This window comes from Onthophagus taurus, chromosome 11 (genome assembly GCF_036711975.1).
Source record: "Onthophagus taurus isolate NC chromosome 11, IU_Otau_3.0, whole genome shotgun sequence".
Taxonomy (NCBI): domain Eukaryota; kingdom Metazoa; phylum Arthropoda; class Insecta; order Coleoptera; family Scarabaeidae; genus Onthophagus; species Onthophagus taurus.
The window spans coordinates 12,677,383-12,704,291 of NC_091976.1; the positions used below are offsets into that span (position 1 = coordinate 12,677,383).

General features: G+C 32.0%; 1 protein-coding gene and 1 pseudogene across 1 annotated transcript; one reads left to right on the plus strand and one right to left on the minus strand.

The window, feature by feature from the left end:
• Nucleotides 1-992: 992 nt before the first annotated feature.
• Nucleotides 993-4,474, plus strand: LOC111420297 (putative inorganic phosphate cotransporter). Its single transcript, XM_071200578.1, has 2 exons — nucleotides 993-3,659; nucleotides 3,715-4,474. The coding sequence occupies exons 1-2, from the start codon at nucleotides 2,538-2,540 to the stop codon at nucleotides 3,856-3,858; spliced, it is 1,266 nt and encodes a 421-aa protein (XP_071056679.1). The 5' UTR covers nucleotides 993-2,537; the 3' UTR covers nucleotides 3,859-4,474.
• Nucleotides 4,475-12,875: 8,401 nt separating this feature from the next.
• Nucleotides 12,876-19,065, minus strand: LOC111420295 (transient receptor potential cation channel protein painless-like; annotated as a pseudogene).
• Between the last annotated feature and the right edge of the window lie 7,844 nt (nucleotides 19,066-26,909).

Below are 26,909 nucleotides of genomic sequence, written 5' to 3' on the forward strand. Positions count from 1 at the left end.
GTGTACAACTTAGTATAGAGGTAAGTTACGTTAAATCATCTTAATTTATTGTCCTCTACATATCCCTGCTCTGTGTCGGTTCTTATGTGAATCACCCTGTATTTAATTTATATTCTGGATTTTATTAATTTTTAGTTCTACTAATGAATTTACTTAAAATTTTTGTCATTTTTATTAAACTTTCATATCTTAATTAAATTACTAAAACTAAACGTAAGAATTTGGATCGATATACCTACTTTAAAAAATGGTAAGTTATATTTCATTTCATATTATGTATTTTGTGCTTTTACGGCTAATTCCTAAAGAATGAATTTGTATTTCTACAAAGTCGTAAAGATTCAATGGTAGATAGAGTGCGCACGATCTCGCTAAAACTGGTACGCCACACCACCGAATCCTTTCAGGGCGCGGCTAATACAAAAATTAGGAAATTATTACAATATTTCGGCGTGGAAATTTCTAATTTTCCTCCTTTATTTTATGAAATATCAAAAAATGTTATTTAGAAAAAGTGTTCGTTTAATAATTATCTACGCTTCTTCTAGGCCCTTTTAAAATGCTTCTTAACAATCTCAGTAATTAATAATGATTAATCAAATATCTCGCAGAAGAAGCATAGATTTTCCATTTTGAAACAACTTTTGTTTGAAACTTTTTTTGATATTTCGAACGGTTACCCGTATTATTGGAAATACGTTTGTCGTAGCGGTCGAACAGCCTTAAAATCTTTCGCATCAATTTAGATACACCTGTATATTTAAATTCTTAACAAAAACTTAAATATTATACATATATTTAAGTTTTTTTTAAGAACTTAAATATATGTATAATATTTAATATTCAAGATTTTTGTGTATGAGTAAGAAAATTATTAGCGCAAATATATTTTCTACACCAAACTGCTAACCCTTATAAGTTCTCTTTAAAGTACTACTTAACGTATAAAGAAATCATCGTGCTAAATTGCACCAAAATCGATAAACAATACTCGCAAAAAAAAATAATATTTTTTTTTAGGGCTGGTGGTTAACCCCAGCCCTAAATGTCGTATATATCCGTATCGGCTTATTTTACAGTGTAAACCTTAATTTGCAACTAATTTACGGTTTTCTTCAAAATATTGTTCAAAAATATAACAGTTTAATCACATTATTCTTAAGAAAAGGGGTTATCTATTACACCCCGTAAACGTACGGGGTGTAAACGTGTACGTAAACGTTTTAATCGTACTATAAGGGTAGTTAATGGTGCCAAAACCGGCAGGATAATTTTTAAATTATTCCAAAAAAAGTAAGGGTAGTTTACCCCCTGAAGTCCTCAGATATATCTAGGATATATAAATGAAAAACTCTTTAAAAATGAATATCAGTTCACATTTACCACATTTCGATAGCTGCTTTCGTCTTCAAGCTATACGCGAATACACACGTGTCTCAGCGAGACCAGTCATTAGACGTTTCTGGGGTTCTGGCCAAAATAAAAATTTGAGGTTTCCGACTGAAGTATTATCAATTGCGTTCTATTGGACTAAAATATTTTTTGTTAAAAAGATGTGGATGCATAATTTATTGTGACAAAGTTTTTAAACACCCTATAATTTTCGAAATTAGAGTTTATTTCACAAATAGCTGTAGTCTATTGATACAAACGCATGACCAAAAAATGAATAAGATCCACCGAGGATTTTTCGACCTATTTAAAAAAAATTGAAACAAATTATTGTTTTTAAAGCCCTCAGCGGATAAACTAAGCAATTTTGTATATAGATAAGTTGAGTTAAATCATCATATTTTTGGTCAAGGGTCTTGCGTTGTACACGTCATTTCCGGACACCTGTATACAAACCTTGAGCACGATGCACTCTAGAGTTTATTTATATAGTAGACGCCACGAGAGCTGGCAGTAAATCATCGTTTTCCGCTCTTACAAATGCCATACGTAGTTCACAAACCGCTAGAGAGTAATGTGTGTTAGAAAGAGATAGCATTAGTTTAATATGTCTGCTGTACAATTCAAATGGCCACGTCGAAAAAGTACGTCTGTTCTTCTAAGGGATGTAACTCTATAATTATAACCTCAAATCGAAACGTCTTGTGAGCGTTGTCATGAATATGTTAGTGTTTTCACAAGCCGAAAATCATTAAATATCTTTGACAATGTTTGACATATAACCTCCATTACTAACATAACCTACATTTAAATGTACGTGGTGAAATAATCTAAGTCGTACGTCCATATCTTGATTCATACCCTTTTTAAGCGTTCTGTCACTGCCAGCTCTCGTGGTTTCTACTATACAACACAAACCATAATTACATATGTCAAAACTGTCATTAACCAATCAATCTGAATAATCAACCACATTTTGCGATGGGATTTATGAATAAACTCTGTAGAAAATGTAAACGAAGTAAGTTATGAAAAAATCTCCATCATTTTTAATGTGATATACAAAAACATAAAAATATTCCTGTGTTTTAGTTCGTTATACTACGGCAAAAAATATTTTAATAATCTTTTTAAGCATATGTGTAATGTTTCAATACAACATGCGCTTATATATAAATAGACACATACATTATTTTATATCTAAACAAGAAATTCTTAGTTCATCCGATTCTGGTGTTTTTTCGTCATTATCAAATCAAGTAAAAATGGTAACATTTAGTTTAACAATATCACAAATACTGATACATCCAATAGCCGGAGTATTATCCGATAAATATGGTGGATCACTCCTTTTAAAAATCGGATTATTCATCGACACATTACTTTGTATTAGTTTTGGTCATATTGTATGGTTATTTCCATGGTGGGGATTTCCTGTGATTAACTTCATTTTTGGAAGCGCTCAAAGTTTTGTTTTAACATCCGTTTATAGCCTTTTAGCGCATTGGATCAACAAACCCGAATTAACATTTATATCAACAGCCATAAATGTAACGTGTTTTTGTTGGCACAGCCTTTTTATCACGATTATCGGTTATGTTGATGTGAAATCGGTTTCGTGGTCGATGGAAATGGTCGGTTTTGGAGGTTTTACAATTTTAATTTTATTGTTTTTTACCGTTTTTTCCGCACCTTGGACTCATCCGTATTTAAAAAAAGGACGAAAAACTAATTTGGAATACAACACAACGAATGCCTTTCCACAACGCATTCCATTTAAAAATATAATTAAAAGTCAATCTGTTCGTTCAGTTTGGTTTGGTTATGTTGCCCATAAATGGTTGTTAATTCAATTAATTTTTGGTTATCATACTTCATGGTTGTACATTTTTGGGGATTCTAAATGGATGGTTAAAGTTTTACCATTGTTTGGATTTTTTGGTGGATTAATCTCTGGGTATATTTTTCAAAATATTATTAACAAAAACAAAATGCCGATTATTTATGTAAGGATTGTTGCGAATTTGGCTGGAATTCTTTTAGCAAGTTTGTTGATTACATTTGGCGCGCATCGTCACAACATTTATTTTTCCTTTATCTTATATTGTTTGGGTTTTGGTGTTCTTGGAGTTGGTTTCACTGGAAGTTCAGTTAACGTACATGATATAACACGACATTATAGTGGTACAATTATTGGTATTGGAAATGGTCTCGTTAATTGTATTACACTTTTTTACGATACAACTCATCCAGCTAGTTATTGTATTGTAAAGTTTTTAAAAAAATATTTCAAAAAACAGAAATAATTAAAATTTGTTTTAGGACCCAAAAGATAAAGACATAAAATTATTATGGTTAACATTTTTTTTATCATTAGCGAGTACTGTGTTGTCGATTATTTGGATAAGTGCTGAGCAAACACCATGGGATATTGTTATTGAAGAAGAGGAAGAAGAAGATGATTAATTTAAATTAGTTTATAAAAATTAAAAATATATTTGTTTTAAATACTAAAAGTAGATATATACTTTTGACCCAAGTGTAAATCTACATGCTCTCCAACAGGCTTGGCGGTTATTCTGCCAGTAGATTTGGAGTCTAGTTAAGAAGAAATAAACGTTTAATTCAAAAGATATAGGAGGAATACACCGGATGAATAAAGACTTTTACTATATAATGTCATTTAAGTTGTTTAATCTTAACGCAGCCCATATACCACCACGGTATTTACGGAAAATATCTTTACAAAAGCCGCAAAGCAGATCTTCTTATTCTTTTATTGGTGCTACAATGCCAGGCCACTGAATAACCAGAAAGGACACTGGGGGTATCCCGTCAAAACTCTGTCTGTGCGGCGACGCCATGTTTTAAAAGAGGGCTTGTCTTTGGGACAGAATAACCAGAAATGACATCGATTCGTTTGATGTTGTCGGCATCTCGTTTTATGACCTCAATTGGAAATTCGCCATCTTATCGCGAGGAACCATAATTGTACGATAAACGAACAATGAATGAGAGTGTTGCGAGGTGTTGATAATTAAACTAAACCTTTAAAAAAAAAGTAAAAAGTAAAAACTTTTTATACTTTATTTCAAATTATAGTTGTTACAAAGGTGTTGACATTTCGGTGGTAACTTAGATCATAAGTAACTTATGATCTAATCTTTTTATCGTTGATTCCCAGCTCATCGGAGTGCCCACTTCTATCGTACGACTTTCTTGACCAATCAAATTTAAAAGAAAAAAACTACGTAACAAGTGGATTGAACGTGTGTTTACTGATTTTACAAAAAACCGCATTTTGGTGAATATTTGTATCACAAAACACCTGATAACTTAGAAAACGCTATGAAATTCGTATTAGAAAAACAAAAATTGCTATACCTTTGTGGAAAACCAACCACAAGACCACTAAATTTGAATAATTCCCCAAAAGTACCAGTTTTACCACCAGGTCAGAATTTACATCGACTGATATTTTCAAACAATCAAAATCCATTTAATTTAGCAGTAAGACCTATATCTGCACGAGCTCTAGATAGATACCCACAATTTAAACCTTTTCAATTTAGGCCATTACAATATCAGCCACCCCATCCCGTTTTAATAAAAATAATTCAAGATTTAATTTTCCTAAGCCAACACAAAATCAACCACTTACGAGACCACAAAATTTCAATTATAATCCAACATATCCATACCCAAAATTTATATCAAAACAGAATAAATCAATATCACCGAAATTTTAGACAAGTTAGGTAGAGCTAAATACTTTTCTAGTTTAGATTTGGCATCAGGTTATCACCAGATTGAAGTAGAAGAGAAAAATAAACAAAAAACTGCTTTTATCACTCACGAAGGTTTATTCGAATTCAACCGAATGCCTTTCGGATTGTGTAATGCACCCTCAACTTTTCAGAGATGCATGAACAATATGCTTAGAGGTTTAACCGATGAAATATGTCAAGTGTGACGATATAATTATACTTTCAAGCTCAATTAAACAACATAAAGAACATCTAAAACAAGTATTTGATAGATTACCAAAACACGGAGTAAAAATTTCTTTAAACAAATGGGAATTTCTCAAAAAATCATTAAATTATTTAGGTCATCTTATCACTGATAAAGGTATCAAACCAAATCCTGAAAAAGATTAATGTATTAAAAAATTTCTAATACTAACAACTACAAGATAGACAATAGTTATTTATGTACCAAGTCAGCAAAGTGATGCTTTACTGAACAAGTCGAGCGAGCGAGGCGAGTTCTACAACAATTAGCGGCAGGTAAAATACTTTTTTCGAAAACTATTATTAAAAGTTGACTTTTGCACAGGGCATATATCAAGATTAGGAGTCTCTCTTAAAAATCGATGATGGATAAGTCAACGCATTTTTAGCCTAATCAGAACAGACTTAATTTATTGAAACGAGCAACAATACAAAAGAAAAAGTGCTATCTACTTACAGAGAAACAATACTATTTATTATAAACATTAATTGTTATGTTTTTACATTTCAAAACACTGATTCCAGATGAGTAAACATGTTGTTGAAACTGACAATTCAAAATTGTTAACAATCATTTCAAAATATTTTTATAAATGTCAAATAGACTTTTCTAAAGTGTTCTTTTCTAGAGTGTTTAATTGTCTGATTAGTATTACCTTATTTATGTTAGAAAATTACTGAATGTGAAAGGATAAAAGATACCCTGTGATCAACGAATTTCTTTCAAGAAAATTATGATAAGAAGAACTTATCAACTACCTTATCATACTTACAATTTTTACAACTTGTCACATTATAGGTATAATCGGGGACAGAAGTTTTCATTTTCATAGCTTCCCTTGATAGAAACTATTAGCGTACGGTGTTTATAACTACCGTCATGCAGTGACATTAAATATCGTGATTAGCTAAGTGAAGGTACATAGTGTTAATTAAGAGTTAGCATTAAAGCAACAAATAATTTCATTGTCATATAATGTTCATGTACTTGATGAACAATATTTATTGGATAAAGGAATATTTTATGAAGTAGCTTCATTAGCAGGATTAATACGTACATTATAAGAACGTATGATGTTATTGGCTCAATGAACAACTTTAATTCATACTGTGAACTAGCTATTTAGAAAGATAAACCTGTACATGATTACATTGTATGGTATTATTGCAGCAATGAACATTTTTAATCGATACTATAAAGTAGTATCATTGGCAGGATAATCCTGCACATAATTATAATGTTCGACTTTGTTGGCTCAATAAAATGTGATTTGAAAAAACCAATGTACGCTATTCATTCATGCAATAAATTTACATTAATCAATGAACGAGTTCATCCTTTTGTGCAAAATGTTCATTGTGTCAACGTACTTTTTCATCGGACTGATTTATCGTTATTTTCATTGTTACAACGAATAAATTCGTTGTATATACGTCACTTTTTCTCTCAGTGCCTGCTACCCAAAAATGTAGTAACTTAAGAACATTAGTTTGCATCATAGTGTGGTTATCACCATAACAACATTAACTTTTAGATACACACAATTGCTTTAGAAAGAACAAAAAGCAATGTAAATTATTCAAGAACTATAAGAAATATACCTAACAAACTATACAGCCTGTTTCAGAGTAACCGCCTTATTTTTTTTTAGCCACACTATCGGTACTACTTTCAAAATATTTGGCAGTAATATGTTTTAGAACATTCTCTACACGATGGTGATACCAGATTTTCAATTGGACGAATTAATTCAAAATGGTGACTTTCCACTTTTTTTTTTAATCGGGAAATTCGAAATTTTTATACATATATACTTATGCAAGAATTTACATTATTACAAACTGGAAAGACAGAAAATAATAACTAAAACAAAACACATTAATTTTTTATTGATAAATAATTATTGATTATATAATATTTTAAAAGACTATAATAATTTTTAATAATAACCCTTATAATTAACATAAACTAAGGAGAAAATATAAGTACGAAGGCTTTCACGGCCGGTGTGAATTAAACTAAAACTAGAACTAACACTAGAAACTTTCGGGTTTTGCCGTGCGTCTTTTAAAAAAAGTTGCAACCTTCTTCAGAAACTGGTTCGAAGTGACGAGATCAAAAATCGGTAACTATATAAGTCGGAAAAACTAATTAATAATCAATTAACGCTAATTACAACCTAATTAGTAACTAATTGCGTCGCGTCCGGTGTGAGGCGGGAAGAGGTCTTCGTGTTCACCACCATCTTCCATGTTCTGCTAAGCTCCCATCCATCCTCTCTATTGACGTTATTTTTATATCGGTGGATCTCTATGGCTTCTCTTGTCAGTCTTTGGTAATATCTGTTGTCCCTAGCCAGCACCTTCGTTTGTTCGAAGTCTATTCGGTGCCCCTCTGCATGGCAATGTTCCCTTTCATGCTCCTTGATGCGGCACTCGACGTTGCGTCCAGTTTGGCCAACATAAACCTTCCCACAACTACACGATAGTCGGTAGACTCCCGCTCCTTTTAATGGAGTTAGTTTGTCCTTGGCTATCGGGCGTGTGTTCCGAATTTTGCTGACCGTGCCGTACCGCACTCCGATGTCGTTCTTCTTGAGGTGCCTAGCAATTCGTTCCGTTGCACCTGAAACATAGGGAAGACAGATAAATCCAAGTGGTTTTGTACTTACCGTGTCCTCTTTCTGCTTTCGCTGCTTAATGGCCTGGTTGATGTCCCTCGAAGTGTATCCATTCTTCTGCAGCACGCCTGGTAGAAAGCCTTTCTACGACCCGCCTCACACCGGACGCGACGCAATTAGTTACTAATTAGCTTGTAATTAGCGTTAACTGATTATTAATTCGTTTTTCAGACTTATACAGTGTGTATCTGAATGACTGCAACAAACTTCAAGGGGTGATTCTTTAGTGAATTTTAAGGGTACTTTGATATATGAACCATGGGCGACTTCGGCTCCCCTAAGGAGCTACACCCCTCCAAAAATAGCGGAAAATTTTGGTTTAATTTCTTTTTCTCAAAAACCATAAACGCTAGGAAAATGAAATTTGGGGAATATGTTTAACTCATAATAGGGCACGTTTTGACCCTATTTGTACTTTCAATCTACTTTTCTAAACTACTAAACGTAACCACCCCCGTTCAATTTATGCCTAGATTTTTTTTATGAAAATGATAAATACATTGGAAAAGTTTCAGTTAGATAGATAAAACTATTCTAAAACTTTTTTGTCTCTCTGATGTTCTTCTAAAAATTAATAATTTCTGAGAAAAAAAATAATTAAGCAAACACTAACTGTTAAGCTGTAATCGAATGTTGGAATAAATTTTTAATGAAAAAATCTTAGTAGGCTTTGCAGTCTTTGTCAGAAATATTTTTGACGTTTAAATATCAGTGGTTTTCTTACTTTATTATTGTTTTATTTAAAATTTTGAAACGTCGAGTGAACGAGCGTAAATGCAATAGAACTTTATTCAAAAATTTATTTGAAAAACAATAATAACAGTAAGAAAAACTGACATTTAAACGTCAAAAATATTTCTGACAAAGATTGCAAAGCCTACTAAGATTTTTTCATTCAAAATTCATTCCAAGTTTTGATCGACATACCCGTTGTTTAACGGGCAGTGTCATTTATCATCTGCATAAAAAAATTTTAGCAAAAATGCAAAGGGGGTGGTTACGTTTAGTAGTTTAGAAGGGTAGGTTGAAAGTACAAATAGGGTCAAAACGTGCCCTATTATGAGTTAAACATATTCCCCAAATTTCATTTTCCTAGCGTTTATGGTTTTTGAGAAAAAGAAATTAAACCAAAATTTTCCGCCATTTTTGAAGGGGTGTAGCTCTTTAGGGGAGCCGAAGTCGCCCATGGTTCATATATCAAAGTACCCTTAAAGTTCACTAAAGAATCACCCCTTGAAGTTTGTTGCAGTCATTCAGATACACCCTGTATACAGTTACCGATTTTTGATCTCGTCACTTCGAATCAGTTTCTGAAGAAGGTGCAACATGGCATCCGACACATCAAACCTTTTATTAAAAGACGCACGGCAAAACCCGAAAGTTTGTAGTGTTAGTTCTAGTTTTAGTTTAAGAAGAAAATATTTAAAACAATTCTCATTGGTCACGTTAACCTTTTGCTTATAAATAATTGTTAATTTATTTTAAAAGAACTGAACATTCTTTAATAATAAACTTTTTCGAGCACTCACTGGAAATGGCCTAATTATAAACCGTAAAGAAAAGTACCTCATTTCTTTCTAGTAACCATTTCTTTATAGCAACCAAATAAACAATTAATTATTTATTAGAATAAATATTAAACGTACAATTATTAAGGTTAGAGAAGCTTATACTTGATGTACACTGTTGTAACTGTAAATCACCACATGTTAGTGACGATTTTGATAACACCTTCTGATGAATCACTACTTTATTTTTTTTGTTTGGTTGCTGTAGTGAGGGAAACGGCAGAAACGACAATTTGATTCTCGAGCTCGTCGTGTATTTTTTAAATAATTTCTTATAAAATGTAGGTAATTCATTTAAATTGAGTGTCCGAAAAAACTTCATGTATTATTCTTAAAGAAAAGTAACTTCTTCTTTACTTATAATACAAATAACTATTACTTGAACGTTAATTGTTAATTTCAAATCAAGTAACCAGAAACATTTTATAGACTGTTGTAAATAATCTTCCAACCTACCAAATTATAAAAATATATGTGAAACTAGAAGAATTCGAAAACCTTCAACAAAAATCAAATTTTAATAAAAATAACGATAATTGTGAAGTTATAATTTATTCTAGGGACAATAGAGACTTAACTACTTAAACTATAGCTAAGTTCAGGTCGGTACATCCAACATGTCTGACTTTCTGATTGCCCCATCACCACCACATACGCACTCTAGGTTATACATATATGTTTAATTGTGCTATACAGCGTGTCCCGTATCTTCCGCATCAGAGCATTATACGATTGTACGATACATTATTCTGAAGCGATCTTTCTAATAAAATTTTTTCGAAATGTTTATAATAACCGCACGGGAACTGTTTAAACGAACTGTTTTTCGTCCAATCAGCAGATCGCAAATCAGCCTCAGGTAGTCGGTGCCTCCTTCGGCCGGTCCGCTACGCCGATGATAACTCGTTTCCCACGTGTACTCACCAATAGATTCGTCACGGAAAGAGAAATAAACTTTTTCGGTGAATCAAAGTCGTCCGTTATTGGTCGTTGTTAAACAGTTCCCGTGCGGTTATTATAAACATTTCGAAAAAAATTTATTAGAAAGATCGCTTCAGAATAATGTATTCTACAACCGTACAATGCTCTGATGCGGAAGATACGGGACACGCTGTATATGCTAGGTGCCCATTATATATGGAATATAGTATACAGGTGTCCGGTATCTTCCGCATCAGAGCATTATACGGTTGTAATATACATTATTCTGAAGCGATCTTTCTAATAAAATTTTTTCAAAATGTTTATAATAACCGCACAGGAACTGTTTAACGACGACCAATAACGGACGACTTTGATTCATCGAAAAAATTTATTTCTCTTTCCATGACGAATCTATTGGTGAGTGCACGTGGGAAACGAGTTATCATCGGTGTAGCGGACCGGTCGAGGGTGGCACCGATTACCTGAGTCTGATTTGCGATCTGCTGATTGGACGAAAAACAGTTCGTTTAAACAGTTCCCGTGCGGTTATTATAAACATTTCGAAAAAATTTTATTAGAAAGATCGCTTGAGAATAATGTATCTTACAACCGTATAATGCTCTGATGCGGAAGATAGCGGACACCTGGTATCTTGGTACGTATCAACTATATAAAAAAACATTTTATACAAAAGTTGTTTAATATTTTATTTGCCACAATAAGACAGCATTCAATTGTTTTTATTGTAGAAAACGAATAACACTTGAAGTTTTTTAAATGGCAATGTTATTAATAAACAATTTTAACAGTTTTTTAAAAAATTTCTAATGTAAGGGTACAAAAATTTTATGTCATCGTATAGAAAAAACTAATCTCTATCAAATGAGACTAACGAAAGGGTACATTGCCATTTAAAAAAATTCAAGTGTTATTCACTTGAATCAACTCATTTGTTTTCTGAATTAAAAACAATTGAATGCAGTGTTATTTTGGCAAATAAAATATTCAACAACTTTTATATAAAATGTTTTTTTATAAAGTCTACATTTACCGAGATATATGTATAGTATATTTCATACATAATGGACACCTATATAAGAACTCAATGTCATTTACCAATTTGGATCGTTTTTGAAGTTCCGCCAAATACTCTTTGAATTGGACCATCTTCCCCAAAAATGTTGCTATACTTAATGCATATGTTGAAAATGAGGCAAACGTTTAATATTCATGTCTCAAATCTGGATCAGCCGGCAATGTTTTTCCAATTAAAAAATGTGCTGGTGTTAAAGGATTTAAATCGGCGGAACGTGTGAAAAAAGTGTTAGAGGACGGGAATTAATAATCGCTTCGATCTCAACAAGTTAAAATGTTGAATGTTAAAAAATCTTCAACAATAAATGAAACGCTGCCAGTTACGCGTGTAAGATGAAATTTAACAGATTTAACACCCGCTTCCCATAGTCCACCAAACTGAGAGGTCAACTAGGAGGGACAAAAGTCTAATTAATGAATGCGTCATTGATCAAATGAGTTAATTTATTACAATTTTTTATTAAGAAATTAAAACTCTTTCGAGATTTGCATCCACAAAGTTTGTGCCATTATCAGAAAACATTTGTTGGGACATACCTCTCCATCCCACATAGCGTGTACTCTATTAAAAATACGGACCTAACTTTAACTCTTTTTCAACTAAATCTGGAAGTTCGCTCGCGACCATCCGTTTCGGAAACAAATTTTTCGGAGTTATAGATTTAATAAATATAAATTGCCAAGTGTAGTTAAATTCCTCCAAAAAAGTAGTTATAGGTTATAGATAAGGTGGAGGAAAGTAACTAAAGATAATTGTTAATTAAAATCAAACAGTACTGCTATGAAAATGAAGATATAAGAACAATTGAAGGTGTAACAAGGATAAACATAATGAGAAACAACGCAATAAGAGTAACAGTTAACGTGAGTAATCAATAATAATATACAGGGTATCACACAAAAAACGCCCCAAGCTGTAACTCTGTCATTTATATTCCGATTTTCATGACCAAGGCATCAAATGAAATGGTTTGATGAATACTATGATTCATGCTATAAATAAACTTTTTCCAACGCCATCTTCAATTTCAAGCTTTCAATTTCACTACTTTATAGAAACTATAGCCCCGAATGGTTTAGAAATGCAAAATCTTCAAAATAGCACCTAGCAAATCCATCTTGGGCGGTCAGTTGCGCTGTAGAAGGAGTGCAGTAAATCCTTGAAGTGAGATAGGTGAAATTGTGACATCAAATACCGTAGGTAATAATAATAAGCGTTTTATTGTTTTTTTTTACATTTACAATTTTCCCTTTCCTAATATAATACATTCTAATATACATGGTGTCACACAAAAAACGCCCCAACCTGTAACTCTGTTATTTACATTTTTTTTTTTTTCATGACCCAGGTATCAAATAAAATGGTTTTATAAATACTATGATTCGTGCTATAAATAAATTTTTTCCAACGCCATCTTCAATTTCAAACAATTATTAACTTTTGCTTTTCAAATTGCTGCGAATATTTTTCTTCACATTATTGGATAGAGATTGTTTTTCTGAATCCATTGATGTACAATACATCCATTTTATATGTAATTTTAGCAGAAAAAAGACACCTGTATACAAGTTGTCACACAAGAATGCCGCAAGCTGTAACTCTGTCATTTACATTCCAATTTTCATGAGCGAAATATCAAATGAAAAGGTTTATGAATACTATGATTCATGCTACAAATAAACTTTTTCCAACGCCATCTTCAATTTCAAACAATTATCAACTTTTGATTTTCAAATTTTGTGTTTTTCTTCACGCTATTGGATAGAGATTCTTTTTCTGAACCTTAAAGCCTTCGTACTTATAGGTTATAAAACCTTGCCGTCAATTAACTTGATAACCTATATGGCAAGATTGACGTACAATTTCATACGACGTATAATGGACCATATAAAATTCTCCACAATTAGATTATTATAATATTTATTATATTTTATATGTATAATAATATATTATATTTTTTAATGGTTTACGATATATTTCAATATATAGTTTATATATAACTTACTATCAATATAGATACATATATTTCTTATGAGGTTCGAGTTATCGTTCCACTGTATTACCAAAGTAATACAGTAATTTAGTAATTATTTTCATTTACTACAGGAATTGTGTAAAGTAAATGGATTGCTTATACTTATTTATTTTCTTAATTTTTCTTTGGGATTCTTGGCCATAAATCACATCACCCCGCTTGCCTGTTCGGAACATTTGCAACACTACAGAGCAGGTAAAACCTGGATTGAATGCCTCGTGAACGTAGGTCGTTTCTAGTACAATTTTATGCCTTTACGAGCAGCTCTTTTCGCATTATATCTGAACAGAACTGTACAAGGGGTCCGTTGGGGCCTAGGTGCCGCGTATAGAATACACACTCCCCGTACCTTACACGTTCTCGCCTACTGTTAAAAAAGTGAGCGCAGGAGGTTTCTGAGGACATAATGTATAAATAATATCTATATTCAATTAATAATTTATAGTTATTATTAATAAGTAACAAAATACATTTTGAAAATTTAACAGTAAAATGTCAATTTCAATGCGTTGACGATTACCTCTACTAAATAAACTTTATTTATTAAAATTTTGTAATATTTTACAAAAATTAAGATTCTCTCAAACGTCTCCGAATAATCTCTTCCGTACTTTTCGCTATCTCATTGTCTATGTGTACGGGGGATATGGGTATCCTGAACTTTTTACATTTTTCGCATTTTGTGGTAATAACGCATGTATCATTATAAAGAGTCATATAAACATGTTTTCTATTATCATATTGTTGTATGTCATTGGAGTAAGAAAAGAGATACAGTCGTTTATTATCGTCATAAAAGTCGTCGTACTCCGATGTTGGTCCACAATTTTTACAAGAGATTGTTGTTATCATGTCAGGTAAGTATGCCTTGAATATTTTTGATAAAATTGTATTACCATAAACCACTTTTTCAATATATTCTATGTGCTTAGTTCGTTCCTGTAAGGTTACAACTTTTGCTTTCTTTTTTATCGTTTGAATATCGCTTATTCCCAAACCATTTATAACATTAGAAAGTATAATTGAAATAAAAAAAAATAAACATGGAATAAGTATTTCGTTTAAAATCGTTAAAATTGGACGGTTAAACAAATTGGTTATTTCATTATTATTATAGTAATCAATATTTTTTTTATCATTTTTTGCTGTTATGTATCCTACATAGTATAATACAATGAAGATAAATAAAAGTGACAACCAAAGTATAAATTTAAAGGAATTCCATAAAACTGCCTTAAGAACCGAAACATTAATGGAAAAACTTAGACATCGAGCTTTCAATAACGTCACTTTTATATAAACCAGGATGCCACATCCGATCAATACATAATAGTACGGTAAATCAGATTCATTATTCCCGCAAAACAGATCCTTAAACACCATGTAACTTGTTGCTGTTAATATAAATATATCTAAATAACTTTCCGGGTCTCTAAAGTAGATTTTTGCTGCTAAGACAATGTGAATAAACTCTTTTAAAGAATATATGATCAATACAACACATACTAGGCAACTAAAAATGAAACGTATAGAGGGAAAGTTTGCAATAAAAATGTATAACCCCAAAATGATTTCAAAAATTACGTAAAAAAGAAAATTAATCACGAAAAAATTTACCATTTTGTAACACTTTAAATCCAAAATTGTCGAAATAACTGGGTGTTTTAATAAATGTCTTAATTCCGGTTTTTACCAATTCGCATAATCACATCTGTTTCTGACATTTCTTTAGAAAACAGTGTGGTATAATCAAATGTAATATATTTATTTTTCGGATTGAATTGAGTTTCCGTCTGATTACGTGTTTGTAATTGTATACAAGCATCTAAAAGTTTTTCTAAATCCTCGGCGTAAATATTATCAACAGGCATAATCCCTTTTTTATTTGTTGTATCTAAAAACGCACCCAGTTGCGATAAATCAATAATCGTCTCGAAATCTGTGTATTTTACGGCGTAATGTAGTGGTGTGTTTCCGTAATCGTCAACTTCATTAAACGCAATTTTTAAGTTATTTTGATTCAAAATACACTTTACACAAGCTTTGTAATTACAAACATCGTCGGGTTTGTACACACTGCAATTTTGTAATAACGTTATCAAGATGCGGTTCAGAAATTTTCCATTAAAATTAGTTGGTTTTCGAAATATTTCTTCGAATATAGCAGGAAAACCAATTTCAGAAAATATTTCCAGATTTTGTTCATTACTTGCATTGTCATCTTCAGGCATCATAATCGGTATCAAAAATTTTAGTATGTTTATTAAATATCTTTTACAAACCAAATGAAGAATTATTAAAACATCGCCCAATGGTGATCTAAAAATTCCGCGACAAACGGTTTCGTTAGATATAAAATAATTTATAAAGTCTTCTTCTGAATTTTGGATTACAAAAGTTTTCAGGGCTGTGGTGAAATGATTATTTACGTCCACAGAATTTATCTCAGTGTTGGAAACATTATGTTCCTCAATATTAGTGCCTGAGTTTAATCTATTATAAGTAGTCATTTTTATCTAGAAAAAAAAAGTTATTGATTTTATCTCGATGCAATTTCGATAAACAGATAACGAAAACGATAAAAATTTAAACTATATAACAACGGTAGCCAAACTGCGGCTCTTTGAATGATTATTTGTGGCTCTCGATAAATGTACTCGGGGTCCTTTTTTTTTAGTAAATTGTTTTTAATACCTTTTTTGCATACCTTTTTAATATATACGTATTTAATTGCTGCTCGCGAAAAATTTCGAATTTTGAAAAATGGCTCGGACTATCAAGGAGCTTGGCCACCCCTGCTATATAATTTCAATGAAACAAAATTTTGAAGACTAAAAATTTTATATAAGTTTAATTAATCCTCCGCGTACGAGGTGGGGTATTATACAGTGCTAGCGTAAAGTACCCCCCCCCCCCTTTTTTAACTTCCGAACAGATTGAGATATCAATATGAGCAAAAAAACGTCAGGTTCTATATTTTATCAGCACAAATATTTTCTTATGGAAAATTTTGCTATCACTTTTAGTTTTTCCAGAAAATGGATCCACTTTGTTTTTTTAAATGGAACACCTAGTATATTATGGTATTTTCCGAAAGATGAAACCAATACGAATCCAACGGTACCTCACAATCAAATATCGGTTTATTAGTTTTTCGCATAAAAATTAAACAAAATGCGGAATTTCGCCGGAAAAACCAAAGTATCTTCGTCGACTACCTGTCGAAATGCAATCGGCCAGTTAAATGGTGGTCGGTAGGTTAACGGTAGGTATACGCTCGAGCTAAGACGGATTTAAAATTGATAGTTCCCTTACTTATTTTTGAAGTATATTAAATTTATGAATTAATCATATTTTATCAAAAAATATTTATAAAGAAAAAAATCAAAGTCAATATAAGAAATGAAATTTTTTTTATTAAAGATTTTGCCGTATTGGTTGAAAAATTGGCTTAGTGTTGTTATTGAATAATAAAAGAATTTTTTATTTATTAGGAACAAACATTTTTGTAGTGTTTCCTCTCACACGGCTTAACATGTGATGATCAATATTTTGGCAGACGTCAATAATTTCGTCAATAACACCATAAAAAGAAATCTAAAGGTGTCAGATCTGGTGATCTTGTTGGCCATTCAATCGGCCCACGTCGACCGATTGGACGGTGGCCATTAAAATTTGTATCAAGATAATTTCGTACCATTGCCACATAATGTGGAGGAGCCATTTCAAAATCGTCAGGATTCTGGTGTACAATTTGCAAAAGACTTGGATTAATATCTTCTTCTAATAATCTTAAATACAATTCCGGTCTAATTTTCGGTTAGGAATATTGGTCTCACGATGTGATTTCCCAATATGCCTGTCCAAACATTTATTTTCTTGGGAAATTGAGTGTTAACTTCACGATATTCATGTGGACTAAAATCACTCTAGTAACGTACATTTTGCCGATGCAATTTTCCATCCAAAAAGAAAGTACATTCATCACTGAAACAAATCTAAAAATATTTCCCCGCCGTTGTTGGACCCACATCACACGTTGATGCGATAGCAGCAGACGACATCATGCACGCATTAACTACTTCTGTTAACATCTGCACTTGTGTGTCTTCAGAAATCGAACGACGACCAGTTCTTTTGCGGTCCTCGACGCTTCCAGTTTCCAAAAACTTATTTACAAGTTCTCTTAAATATTTTCGACTAATTGGATGTTCAGGAAATCGTTCATTAAATTGTCGCTCTGTTTCATGTACATTTCTGTCAGCACGAGGGAATATTAAAATTCCTCCGATTTTGTGCTCTAAACTCCTTCTAGCCATTTTGATCTCGCTTTTCTTTGGTTATACTTGGTCGGGTAGAATTCCAAGATAGAAATGAAGGACAATATTTGCATGCTGCCTTAAATAGAAAATTTCAAGGTACCTACAAACTTTAAAATTGTTGTTATGACAATTTTTTCTTAGAAGTTTTAAGAAGAACTTTCTTTTTATCCTTTTCTTGCATTGATTGTTTCATAAAAACATTCTAAAAGAATTGCCGATTTTAACCCTGCTTAACCCGAGCGTAGACCGACCTTTAACTGACCGTCCACCATTTATCTGGCCCATTGTATCTCGACAGGTAGTCAACGAAGATGCGTTGGTTTTTCCGGCGAAATTTCGCATTTTGTTTAATATTTATGTAAAAAACTAATAAACCGATATTTGATTGTGCGGTATCGTTGGATTCGTATTGTTTTATTCTTTCGAAAGATACCATAATATACTGGGTGTTCCATTTAAAAAAACAAAGTTGATCCATTTTCCTTAAAAACTAAAAGTGATAGCAAAATTTTCCATAAGACAATATTTGTGCTGATAAAATATAGAAACTGACGTTTTTTTGCTCATATTGATATCTCAATCTGTTCAGAAGTTAAACAGGGGGGGGGTTACTTTACGCTAGCACTGTATATCTCATCTTTAAAAAAAAAACAAAAAAATCAAAAACAAAAACGCGCGAATGAGTGTTCTATGTAAAATTTTATAGAAATATTATTTTATTTGCGGGTCAAGCCCCACCTAGTATGGCATGTGAGATTAATTCACCTAGTGTGCGGAGGGTTAATTAATTTCATTAATTGTTCTTAAGTTCATTAATAAGTTCTTAAAAAAATCAAGTTGACAAAATTCCACTTTCAAAAATATCAAAACTATAAATAATAGTACTTACTCAATAAAAATTTCGAATAATTTTCTTTCAAAACTTTAAGAGATTGAACAGTAATCATTAAACTAACTTTTCTTAAACTACCAGAAAATGCAATATTTGTTTGCTATTTCGGACTGTGAGAACAAATTAGTTATAGATAATACACGTAGATAACACGATATTATCAAACTACTTTAAACAATACACCGATACACAGTTTTTATGTACAATTTTTTTTAAAGAATTTTATCAAAATATGTTTTTCATCAGTCACTGAATCATCGAATATATTTTTAAATTGTCACACCTATAATTAAATAAAAAATATTTATTTTAATACAAAACAGTTTTCAAACAGTATCGATATTTGAGTACAACTTGAAATAGACACTTGAACTACAACGTATAAATTTATTTAAGTTTAATATTTTTATTAAAAAAAATAGTTTGTTTATTTCATTCATATTTCATCGTTCAAATTTAATTTTCTGTATTGTTATCGTTCGTTCAAGTTTCGGAAAACTCAGTTTCTGTTTAACAGTCGTACAAGTATTGTTAAACTCTCATTTTCTCTATATACAGTGTGCTTGTAAAGTAGCGCATATAGGCGATAAAATCATTATAAACGGTTTATAGAAAAATCCCTGAAACGGATCTAAAGATTTAAATTTTTTACAATTTTTTGGTGTAGATTTTAAATTTTTTTCGCCATGTTTAAATGAGTTATGACGTCAGCGATATTTTTTTTTCACATGGTAATCCCCCATTTTTATTACGGAATAACTTGTAAAAAATTTAAAATTTGGTTAAATCTTAGTAAATCTTGATAATAATCATCCGTTTCAATCCGTTTTATTGATTTTATGTCTCATATTTTTCGTGCTACGTGTGTGCAATTTCTTAAGAGTTTTCAATTTTCTTTAAATCGTTCAATAGTGTAAAAATAAAAATTAATATAAATATTAAAATTAAATATTTTATTAGACAATGTTTTGATAAAAGCTTTCGAATTATGTCAATTTTAACTAGTGATCAAAAAACTAGTGGTTTAAAAAAAATTAAGTTGGAAATTTTGTTAGTCAAATTCATATTTCAAATGTCATGTTGATCCGACAAGTACTTTTAGAGATATTAGGCCGGTTCCATACTTAATGAATCTGTTAATACCTTGTATGTTTTAAATGGAATGATATAGTTTTTATTGGGTGTTCTGATTCTACATATAAAAATATGTTGATTTTGATAAGACATGTTGATGGGTGTTATTGTTATCATAAATTGGAAAATGTTATTCTTATTGTGTAATCTACTAACACAAAAAAAAACTATAAATAACTTTAAACCTCCTGTAAATCTTCTGTACATGTCCCTATACCTATCAGTTGCAGGTTTTGAGATATTACGGAATTAATCAAAATCATGCAAAGAATGGCAGATTTTGTTTATTTTTTTCATTAGTAGGATATGAAATAAGAATAACATTTTCCAAATTATAACAACCATAACACCCATCAACAAGTCTTATCAAAGTCAACATATTTTTGTATGTAGAATCAGAACACGCAATAAAAACTACTTCAAGAGTCAGGCAGCGATTTCAGAATCAGCAATTTAGGAATAAAAACACTTCTAAATCCAACGGTATCAGAATACCGTTACAATTTATAAAGAATTTAACAAACTTCTTGGAATTAAAAGAAATAATAAAAAATTATATTAAAATAAAAATGGTGCTTTACAACATCCCTCCCTCCTTAACTTCGAAAATTGTACCTTGGATTGGTGCAATTTTCGCCAGTACTTGAACTACGAAAATTACTCATTTCTAAACACTAGTGTCGGGCGGATTCACAGTTTTGGTTAACAATTTAGGATTATATTATAGCAATAATATGTAGTTGTCGTAGGTATTTATATTACTGGATAATATTAAAATACTTTTTTTTCAAGGACAGGTACGTTAACAGCAATTTTAAATTTAACGGAGGAATATAGTTAACAGAAATGGTGCTGCTATATGTATTATCAGAGTTTAATATCATAGAAGTCGTGTAAACTGAACAATTTGGTTGAATTTGTAAGATGCCTGCGCCATTTAAGAGGGTTGAAAATCGTTTATTGAATAGTGTACAATAGATATCTATATTATCAGAAAATGCTATAACATATAACCATGAATTTAGTAAAGCCAATTGTAAAAACATAGATTTCTTAAATTCAACAATGACAGATGAGCCGTTAAAATTGTGGCATGTCCGCAGTGACGGACCAGCCACAAACGAAACTGCTTCTCTTCCGAATAACACATAGTATTTTTTCTTCAAACATTTTTTTTAAATTTTTTTATGTTATGGCGCTAAAGTGAAATTTACTTTAGCGCCATAACGCTGAAGTACTTTTTTGCTATGTTGATCTTACCAACCGTCGTTATGGTTGGCGATAATAGTATATTGTTTTATATGGAAGAGAAGCAGTGCTTTTTATGGCGTGGTCTGTCGCTTAGCGACGAACGCAGTGAGTCGCTAATGACAGATGAGCCGTTAAAATTGTGGCGTGTCCGACAGTTTGCCGGACGAACGAAGTGAGTCCGGCAATGACGGACCAGCCACAAACGAATCTGCTTCTCTTCCGAATAAAACATAGTATTTTTTCTTCAAACGTTGCAAATAATTGCAATATAAATTTTAATAAATTTAATAAAATGACAATTAACTTATTTTCCAATACGGCGCTAAAGTGACATGTGCTTCAGCGCTATGGCGCTAAAGTGAAATTTACTTTAGCGCCATAACGCTGAAGTACTTTTTTGCTATGTTGATCTTACCAACCGTCGTTATGCAACAATGACTTACTTCTACCGCGAGTAAACACGACAACAAAGTTGTCATTTAATGACGTTTGAAGAAAATAGTATATTGTTTTATATGGAAGAGAAGCAGTGCTTTTTATGGCGTGGTCTGTCGCTTAGCGACGAACGCAGTGAGTCGCTAATGACAGATGAGCCGTTAAAATTGTGGCGTGTCCGACAGTTTGCCGGACGAACGAAGTGAGTCCGGCAATGACGGACCAGCCACAAACGAATCTGCTTCTCTTCCGAATAAAACATAGTATTTTTTCTTCAAACGTTGCAAATAATACGGCGCTAAAGTGAAATGTTCTTCAGCGCTATGGCGCTAAAGTGAAATTTACTTTAGCGCCATAACGCTGAAGTACTTTTTTGCTATGTTGATCTTACCAACCGTCGTTATGCAACAATGACTTACTTCTACCGCGAGTAAACACGACAACAAAGTTGTCATTTAATGACGTTTGAAGAAAAAGTACTTTATGTACTTTAAGTACTTTATGGCGTTAAAGTAAATTTCACTTTAGCGCCATAGCGCTGAAGCACATGTCACTTTAGCGCCGTATTGGAAAATAAGTTAATTGTCATTTTATTAAATTTATTAAAATTTATGTATATTGCAATTATTTGCAACGTTTGAAGAAAAAATACTATGTTTTATTCGGAAGAGAAGCAGATTCGTTTGTGGCTGGTCCGTCATTGCCGGACTCACTTCGTTCGTCCGGCAAACTGTCGGACACGCCACAATTTTAACGGCTCATCTGTCATTAGCGACTCACTGCGTTCGTCGCTAAGCGACAGACCACGCCATAAAAAGCACTGCTTCTCTTCCATATAAAACAATATACTATTACCTGCCGCTAATTGCTGTCAATTAGAAAAAATGCGGTTGAACAGCTGGATTTGAACCCGGTACCTTCTGTATGAAAGCGCACTTCCCTCTCCACTATACTACCGACCTTTGATACATAGTGCAACTTTACCGAGCTATATTAACAAAACAAATCGTTTGTCACATGTCATAATATTGGTTAAATATTATAATATCTTCATATCGTTAAATTTTGCGGTTGGCGATAAAATGTTGTATGCAACACTGTTAAGAAAATACACACAAAAAAATGTTAAGAAAATATTAGAAATGCAAACGGGAAAATTTGAAACACTTATAAATGTCAATTAAAGTTCGGGTGAAAAACTGTCAAATAAAGAAAATGAAATATAAACGTCTTACAGTTCTTGTAGAATCTTTTAGTGGTTGTTCAAACAGAAAATAAAAGTCGAAACACTTTTAACGAACTGTTACCACCCCCGAGCGTGAGGTGGTAAGAGGCCCCCGAGTATATTCTCGGAGAAGGGTATTCTCCTCGGGTCCACTCTTTATAGGAGCCTCGTAACGTGGTTAAGTGTGTCAAAAGACAATGGGGAAAGGATCAAGCGGCGGATGTCAATAAACAAAATACAAAAGATCAATAAAAACTTTGAATTAATTAATGAGATACTTTAATTTAATTTCTTTTAAACGCAAATAAAATAAACAAAAAAAAAAAAAACAGTAATTATTTCTATCTCGTACTCACATAATGGTTTTTGGGTTGATTGACACCTTTTTCTTCTCTACTTTCTTCTCTTATTTTTCTCTTTTAATTTCTTTTAGTCTTTTTCCACTTTTCATTCCCACACTTTACCCATGCCTCTACTCTAACTCTCGACCACACTCTCTCTAACTTCTTCTGTCTGCCTGCTCTTTTCGCGAGTCCCTCATCCGTTGTCCCCACTCCCAAAATATTTCTGTACTTCCCCGAATTAAATATAGATATCTTTTCTGACTTGTTACATTACTCCCCCCTTTAATTAAGATGTTGGTTACGCATTACCAACAACTTATTTAAAAAGAAAACAGAAATATTTTGTATAATCCAAGTGTCAATCAACAATTTTATCAAAAATCCAATACATAATTAAACATCAAAATAAACTTAACTCTATTACAAAAAGAAATTGAAATATTTTTTTTTTTCTTATAAAGTACATATATGTTTATAAAACTAATGCCTTAAATACTCATCAACATGGTCATCAACATGTTATCAATACTCGTTTACGTTTTTACCCAAACAATATATCTATTCAAGATTTTTTTTTTTTCTTCATTGTAGAGCATCATCGTTACTATTAGTGTTAACTGGCTGTGTCAACTACAGTTGTAACTTAATTTTCGCTTTTCTTCATAACATATACATATATATTGTTTTGTTTGTTTTTTCTTTCTTTTCTTTACTTTTTAATATATATGTATTTTTTTCTTTCTTTCGAAGTTTTGTGGTAATTTTTTTTTTTCTTTTCCTGTCTTTACTTTTTCTGTATCGTTTTCCATACGACATGCCCGATAACTAACAGCTTCATCCTTCGTAGTTGTTTTTTTTTTAATCCATTCTAAGGAAAGGAAGGCGTTTCCTTTTCATTTCCCAGCATTTTTTTTTCTTTTTCGGAGAATTATTTTGATAAGATATATTGCGTTATTCAATATGCAAACCTTTGTTTAAATCAAAACTTTTCATTCATAAATTTAAAAAATTTTTAACAACTCAAAAAAAAAACTATTCGAAACTTATTACCTCCACATGGTGATGAGTATCAAACTTTCTTAACTTTCTCTTAATGAATTATTATTTTTTTTTTCCTTTTTCATAACAATAACTTCTTAACCTAATTACAGACAATAAGAGTGTCTTTGTGTTACAAACACGTAACGACATATTTAATCGAAAATTCATGGCGTCTCTTGTACAATATGGATTTCCGGATACATCACTTTACTGCTATGGGGTGCTGTAGGTTGAACAGAATGACCATCTTGTACTCGTGCAAAATCTTCCTGGTTCTCTGGATCTGATACTTTGTGATTATAACTTCGATGTAAAAACCATGAAGTTAAAGTCGTCCAAAAACTGGCAATAATCGAAAATCCGCATCCCAGAGCCTGGTATAAAACAAAACCATTTAAAATTACTGAACAAATATATTTTAGGATGATAAATGCTATGTATATTCCCATAAATCCTGACATAAAAATCCCAATATCGGTAAACCAACCCCAAGCATAACTTAGTGTCGACTTAGCGATTCGTTTAATTTCTTTTGAACTAAATAATTTTGTTGTGTCGTACTGGTTTGAATCATCAGTTCTACCTGCAACCCGATTGACTAAAAATGAGGTAATTGCATCACGCTCGGATCCAAACAGAAAATTATGTTGAATCTTATCAATTTCATTTTGAGTATACAATCCTCCACTTCCCAAATTTCGAATAGGACTAAATTTTATATTATTTTCATCGTTAATTTCTAAAGAAGCTGGAGAATTATACACTGTGGGATATGGACTAAATCCTACCCATCGGTTCTCTATGTAAAATAGTGAAGGAGCTACCGGAGAGCACATTATCTCTTCGGCATGCTCTTGCACTACATGTGTGATTGGAGCCATAAATAATGACTCATTGTTATTAACCAGTATCGGCAATTCATTATAGCATTTATCAACCCTTCGCACTTCTGCGATTTTTGGTTCACATTTAATGATGTATAAAACTTCCCCTAAAACCCTTCCCATATACCCCAGAGAAGTCTTGAAAATACTGGCAATAGCATTTGTATTTAAAGGTGCCATCAACAATCTATTTCTCAATACTTCTCTCTTTATTAAACATCTTCGATATACTGCTTGAACATGTAACTCTCTAAACAATAATTTTGACGAAATTTCAATATACATAAATTTTGAATTAACATATGTCAACAGATTTATATTATTGACGTCATGAGTTTTAGAATTTAAATGATAAAAAGCATTTTTAGATTTTGTTACTAGTAATCGAGGATGTTCGGTAACCCAAACCTCATAGTTACATACAATACCCTTCCTTAGTAGATTCAATGCAAAGATGTATTCGTCTTGCTCAACAACCAAATAATTTTCAACTGTATCCTGACTACTTACTGAAACTTCTGTTCCAATACCTTCATAAATAATTGAATATTGCCGTTTCTTACAAGCTCCTTGTTCTATTTCATCCCAAATAGTTTCAACTGCTTCAACATCCATACAGTATCCATCTACAAATGGACATGTAACTCCTCCCATCAATGATATTTCATTAGAATCCAAAGCGATAGTGGCATAATATTCTTTTAACATAAATGTAACAGCTGCAGTAACAACTACCCTAGACCATGTCTGACCATTTTCTGTATAAACTGTTCCTTCACAATCTCCGTTCATAGATAACTTCCCAGCAACGGTAATTGATGCAGATGTTGTGGCATTTACTTTTATATTAGAAATAACATTCCCTGAATATCCTATATAAGTACCAGTATTATGAAGTTTTCGACACTCATCTCGTCCAATTGGCCTGATGGTTTTCATCAACCCTTGGTGGACATCACTAACATGACTATTCATACCACAATATCTTATCAACCGTGTTACTTCTATAAGACAAGTTTTTACTTTTATTTTGGAATAGTCATTTTTCTGAATCACTCGGACATTTATTTTCTTCTCGGTGTAGTTTGTTTGCGGAGATGGACAGGGTGCCACATCGTGAAGCGACACTGCTGTAATGTTGGTAGATGGTCCCCGACAATCGTATACAATTAAACCCTTTATATACATCCCCGTAAAAATCAGTAGCCAACTAGTTAAATAGAACCTGAAAATATATATTTTATTAATGTATTCAAACAATTATACTCCTATAAATCTATAAATCCCAAGAAAACGTATTATATCTATGTATTAATATTCGAAGCCTTAACAATATACTATGTCTAGATAGATAAAACCTTATTAATAATAATCAATGAAAACAACCAACAAAATGTATACATAAAAATTATTAAATTCTTTTCGGTAATACCCATGGCAATTCTGGTACATCACCTCTACTTCTGGTAAGATATGAATGCCCAGTGTTTTCTTCTCTTTGAACCGTTGTATCATTCCCTGGTTCAGTTGTTTCGAGGTTAGTATCTTCTATATTTTCTTCTGGAACGTATTCCACTATACTCTGAGCTGTCTGTTCTTCTAACAGATCTTCCCCTCCGTCTTCGTTATTTTGGTCCGGAAATACTTTCCAATCATACCACATAGGTTCTTC

Bases quoted from the DNA above. Each gene is read 5' to 3' on its own strand.
- LOC111420297 (XM_071200578.1), top strand. From the start codon at position 2,538: ATGTTTCAATACAACATGCGCTTATATATAAATAGACACATACATTAT. The intron at 3,660-3,714 runs GTAAAGTTTTTA...AATTTGTTTTAG, and splicing joins ATCCAGCTAGTTATTGTATT to GACCCAAAAGATAAAGACAT.